Source organism: Cryptomeria japonica, unplaced genomic scaffold (genome assembly GCF_030272615.1).
Source record: "Cryptomeria japonica unplaced genomic scaffold, Sugi_1.0 HiC_scaffold_1983, whole genome shotgun sequence".
NCBI lineage: Eukaryota > Viridiplantae > Streptophyta > Pinopsida > Cupressales > Cupressaceae > Cryptomeria > Cryptomeria japonica.
The window spans coordinates 9,517-15,131 of NW_026730245.1; the positions used below are offsets into that span (position 1 = coordinate 9,517).

Below are 5,615 nucleotides of genomic sequence, written 5' to 3' on the forward strand. Positions count from 1 at the left end.
ACAAATTTTAAATGTCAAACATTATAATTTTCCAATTTTATTTAAAACAAAATCTTGAATAGTAATTTTCGTATATCATGCACAAACTTAAAAGAATATATAATTAATACTATTGTAGTAATTTTCGTAATTTTATTGTTTGTGTGCCAATTATATGTTACTATAAAGGAGAATTAACTTTTTTCAATTTTACCTGAATGTCGATCAGCCTGTAGTTACCAGAAAACCACGTCGTCTAATTGTATTTCATGAATCCAAACAACCACAACTGTGAAAGAATTACAACTTCAAAAGATTTTCCCTTAATGCGACCAAAGTTTATAGAGTAGATTTTGTCCAATAATAAGCTAGGTAGAATAATGGTGAGAAAGATGTTTTTTATAGAGTAGATGTTGCCCTCTAATACTCTAGGATTATAAGTATGAAAGCGCCTTGTGGTCTGAAGAGGATGGAGAAAATCAATCATACTGGACTGGCACCATCATAGTCTTTAGATTCGAGATAAGAAGTTTGCTGCTCATATCGAGTAGATTACTTAGCTTCCCTAAACTTGTCATTTAAGTTGTTGACGCGAACAATAATGGGGCTTTGCACACGATGATCAGGACTAGCCCAGATGAGTGTTCCAAAATTATAGACCCCATCAGAGTGCTTCACAGGTTTTAGGGTTACTGAAAAAGAGGCACTTCTTACATAAGGCGTGAAAACCAGAATATTAGGCTTCACAATCACTTCCACACCAGGTGGGCATGAGACTATTGCTATATATACACAATTATCATCTGGGCTAACGTTGGTTACTGTCCTCTTGATTGTGGGAGTGGATTCCAGATTCGACACAGTAATAGAAGGATTGTTTAGACCACTGGCAGAACTTTTTTCAGGACAGGTGGTATTTAATTTAGATGAAGAAACAATGGTTCTGATCTGTTTTTGGGTGTAGCCAAGACTACAGAGAAACATTATATAATCTGTTGGACCTGCATCATATACCAGTCCAGGATTCATAGCTTGTCTGGGATTTACATGCCCTGCACCAAAATCAAATGGGTCTGCTGGTTTTCCAGATCCTCCAGCTTTAATCAAGTCAAAAGATGTATCTCGGACATATGCTGCAAATAATAGGATTAAGAAAATGATTATCAGGATTAACTGAATGCAATATAATGGTATATAATATTATCTTCATTGTTCAGAGTAATGATTTCCTTTTATGTAGTGGTCTTAAGTTGTCCACTTAGAGAGTTGGTATTCATTGCATTGAATACTCAAAGGTGAAGCATTGGGATTGGAATATTTGTGCTTATGTAAAACTAAAACCTTTCAACAAATATGATAGAATGAATGGATAACATAATAATGTACCAGTTGTCATGATGGCAGATCTGATGGCTGCATGACTCCATTGTGGATGAATTGACTTGAGAAGAGCAACAATTCCAGAGACATGAGGGCATGACATGGATGTTCCTGATAAGAAATTGTAGTCCACAGAGCGTTTGTCCAATCCTATTTCTGAAGGTGGAATCACTGGAGGCCATGCTGCCAGAATGTTCACACCTGGAGCTGTTATATCAGGCTGCACAATTGCAAATTATAGGCTGTAAATAAATTCCACATGCATAACTCTTTAATCAAACAAGATATTTCACTTTAACAAAATTTTCTCAGATATGGTGAGAACATATAATCTTAGTATTCATTTAGACATGCAATCTGTCACATACCTTCAAAATGTCCGGAGATAGTGTGCTAGGTCCCCTTGAGGAGAAGTAGACTACAACAGGCGCAGGTTCAAGTCCCGCAACACTTCTACTTGGACTCATTCGAACAACAGGAGACCTGACCCAAATATAACATAAAATTACATTTTGCAAACAGTGTTTTTTCTAATGGAATATTCTGGATTCATATCTGAATTGATTTCAACTCACTCAGATGACTTGTAATATGAAAGGATCTTTGCCCCTTGCTTCATATCTACGTACACCACAGGTATAAAAGAGAGCTCTGGCACCACTTTGGTGGGCACTTCTGAGAAAATTAATGCGGCCCCTCCTGCTAGGTACACATCAAAAGCTGCATTGAAGCTGTCGTCACTCCCATGAGTTCCAAAGCATAGCACTATTTTCCTTGAAACCAAATTTCGTTTCAGAGATCCACATGTTCTGTACATGCATGCACAAAATCTTATGAGTAAAATATACAATGTTATGAAACCAATCTTCATACCATTGTACATTTTATACAATGTTACGAAACCAAGATATGAAACCAAAATGTTATGAGTAAAATATACAATGTTGTGAAAGATGAATAAAATGTTATGAAAATAAAATGTACAACCAATATAAGAACAAGCTTTGATATTTGTGTTGAGATCTACATACCCTTCCCTTGAGGCTGAGGCTCCATCTATCAGTGGTATGAATGAGCTGTTTGGTTGTTGGGTGTTTACTCCCTCTCCCTTACACCACGTACAATTATTTGAAAAAATAATAATTATTAATTTACAGGACATTATATGTCACAAAAATTCTATTAATGAAAATAAAATTGAGAAACAAAAGTGTGTAAGAATTGAAGAGCATGGATCATCAGCAGTGATTGTAACTGGTAATTGCGCCTTAATTTTCAGATCGAGATGAGAATTCGGTGGAGAAGGCAGGGGGATCTATGGAATTCCGAGTATCTAATGTGAAAACAGGGCAAGCTGCACATGAAAGATCTAAAACTAAAGATAAATTACATCTGAATGAAAAATGGCAACATGATCAATAAAACTCGCCAAAGAATAAATTGATGTGGCTCTGCTAAGCCGAAGGAAGCCTGATCTGCAACTCAAAGGGTCAAATTTTAAAGGAAATTGTGGCCTTGAATTTTTACCATAATTCATGTCAATATAGAGCCGATCTGTCAAAGCACCAAGCCTTAATTTGCAAATCATCCCATCCTCCAAGCCGCTAATACAGCAAAATGTATGTCAATGCGGAGGGATTAATATTTCAAATGAGCGCCACAAGAAAAAATGCCATAGGTTTGTAAAGTCGATCTGTGACTGAATCACACGCCAAAAGGAGTTGATTTGATCTGGAAAATTGTAACACTAAATAACAGTCGATATGCAGGTCGATCTGGCCAAACCACATGCCAAATGACAGACAATATTGAAATTGGAGGCAGATAATAACAGATCGGAACAAAATTTCAATAGATCTGAGTGTCATCACCTTGTAATGCGTCACACGAATTGGTGAAATTGAAAAAGTCTTTGCTGCTATACAGTTTAAGCTCGACCACATGATAATGAATAGAACCGTCTGCGAGGCTATTCCAAGGAGTTCAACGGAGTGAATATTTGACAGTTAGGGTTTGCTGCAACAATAACAGATTTTTAGGGTTACAAATTTCAGTAAATGAATACAGTCATGGCCGATAGAAGGCGTTTGGGTTCATGGGCAGATGTGGGTTGGGAAGACCCGTCTCATGTTCCGCAGTGGGTCTACACGAACGGCAGATGGAAGGACATGGCGATACAGGTAAACCGGAGCAGAAATAACAAGGTTTTTCGGCCAGTTTCAAAATACTTTCAAGGCTTCTTTCAGAACAGACGTAGTGTGGCATGGAGGCAGAATAACAATGGACAGAGATTCACTCGAGGGCGTTTTAATAATGGTGAGAATCAAGGGAATTTTGAGAAGCAATTGAAGGGTTTTTCGGGGAAATGGTCTTTGGATCTGGGAAATCAACGAACGTTTGCTAGGGTCGTTTGCTTGGCAAATAAGGAGACTGTGGCTAGGGTTTCTGTTTCTTCACAGCAGGTGGGAAATAAGGTAAATGTGAACCTCAAGGAAGCTAGTTCGGAAAAGATAAGTAAGATACCTACTGATCCTATTCTGTCGGGGGTTTCTTCATCACAGGTTTGGGCTCCTATCCCTTGCATTGATATTCTGGGTTCCTATGTTGATCAAAAAGCGAATTGCTTGCATTCGAATGCTATTTCTGGGGAAATTTGGGGTGATCAAATTAGTTTGTTAAAGTTTTATCATAAGTTGCAAAAAAGATGGGGGGATATGCATTATTTTTAATTATTGTCTGCGAATGCTTTTATTATTGTCTTTGATTCTCCTTCTTTCAGAGATGAGGTATTAAGAACTTCGCATCATTGGTTTGGAAAACACTTAATTTCAGTTGCGGCTTGGAAACCTTTTTTTGTTCCTGCTTGGTCTAGTTCGAAACTTATTCCTTTTTGGTTTGGTTTACCAAAAATTCCTTTTGAATTTATGGATCCGGATGTTCTTGAGCAAATTGGAAATACTATTGGAACTCTTTTAACATCTAGAATGGACTTTGTGGAGGGGGAGGTTTCGGTAAAAATTTGTGTTCTTATTAACCCTACCAATGTTTGCCCCCATACTTGTAATATCAAGTCTCGTGATGGTATTTGGCGCCAGTCAATTAAGAAATTAGATACAGAGCTTCTTAAGTCTCCTTTACTTTTGGATGCTCCGTTACTTATGGATTTTAAGAAAAACCAGCAGGTTGTTGGCTCTGTCCCTAAATCCCTTAATAAAGATAGTTTGTCGGCGGGACCTTTGGTTCTCTTAGCATAAATTTGTAGAAACAGGTCACATTAATCTTGAAAATAATCCATTGTGTCATAGTTCTGGGAAACCAAATGATCACACTTCGGGTTCGATCTCACTTTCGTCTTTTTTGAAGACATTTTCTAATAACGGGGGTATAGTGATGGATGGTAATCCCCTGATAAATGAAGTAGATCATTCATTAACAATAGATTGCCCTAAGATGCCAAATAATCACGTAAAAGGTAAGGATGACAATTTGCCTTCATGCACTCATAAAGAGGTTTTTGATTCTTCAAAGAATGTGAATTTAGATAAAAATGTAGTGATTGATATGGAGACTATTAAACAAGTACCTGCCATAGGTCTTCCTAATGATGCTTCTTTAGTTCAGGAAATTAAGAATTTGGTGTCTAATAATTCCCCTCTAAATGTTCAAATTAATATGGCTAATGAATCTTCCTTAGGGAATAGTAATCCATTAGAGGTTGTCCCAGTTATTATGCCAGATGAGAATCTAGTTCAGCAAGTAAATGATATTTTTAACAATCATGCACATCAGATGGATGAGAGTATTACTGATAGAGTTGTTTGTTCAATTGAGAATGATTTGGGGGGTATAAACTCGACCCTTCCAATTTCGGAATCTGCTAATCCTTTTGCGGTTTTGGCTGCAACAAAACTGTGTTTTGAAGATAATCCAATTATCGTGGCTTCTCCAAAGTCATGCAAGAGTTTAACAATTGTGCAAACAACTCTGGTTTTTTCACCATCAGTGGTTTCTCCTGGGAGAGGTAGGCCTCCAAATAATCTCAAGACTCAAATGGAAATTGATGCTGGAATTCAAAAGACTTTGTCCCTTTCTCCTGCTAGTGGGCAAGGGAGGCGTTTGGTCTCTCTTGGTAGGCCTAAGAAAACATGCCTAACTCCTGTAAGTGTAAAAAGAAAGAGGAGTAAAAGATCTATGACTAGTCCTCCTGTGACAAGGTCAGGGGCTGTGAAATGTAATTTGCAAGGTTGCTTTGGGGA

At 37.5% G+C, this 5,615-nt stretch overlaps 2 protein-coding genes across 2 annotated transcripts; one reads left to right on the forward strand and one right to left on the reverse strand.

Annotated features, from left to right (window-relative positions):
- Nucleotides 1-231: 231 nt before the first annotated feature.
- On the reverse strand, nt 232-3,006 carry LOC131043899 (subtilisin-like protease SBT3.18). The gene is made up of 6 exons (XM_059216369.1): nt 2,887-3,006; nt 2,391-2,467; nt 1,935-2,168; nt 1,728-1,842; nt 1,366-1,579; nt 232-1,112 (listed from the first exon to the last, which is right to left on the reverse strand). The coding sequence occupies exons 1-6, from the start codon at nt 2,887-2,889 to the stop codon at nt 532-534; spliced, it is 1,224 nt and encodes a 407-aa protein (XP_059072352.1). The 5' UTR covers nt 2,890-3,006; the 3' UTR covers nt 232-531.
- Nucleotides 3,007-3,416: 410 nt separating this feature from the next.
- On the forward strand, nt 3,417-3,920 carry LOC131043890 (uncharacterized; the record flags this gene model as incomplete). The annotated part of the gene is given in 1 exon segment (XM_059216370.1): nt 3,417-3,920. A coding segment is annotated over 1 exon segment (504 nt), but the record flags the coding sequence as incomplete, so codon positions are not given.
- Nucleotides 3,921-5,615: the final 1,695 nt, after the last annotated feature.

What these genes read in the sequence shown, in the direction of transcription:
- LOC131043899 (XM_059216369.1), bottom strand. An exon ending in TCATATTACAAGTCATCTGA is followed by an intron (nt 1,843 to 1,934) that starts GTGAGTTGAAAT and finishes TATTTGGGTCAG; the next exon opens with GTCTCCTGTTGTTCGAATGA. An exon ending in ATCTGCCATCATGACAACTG is followed by an intron (nt 1,113 to 1,365) that starts GTACATTATTAT and finishes TATTATTTGCAG; the next exon opens with CATATGTCCGAGATACATCT.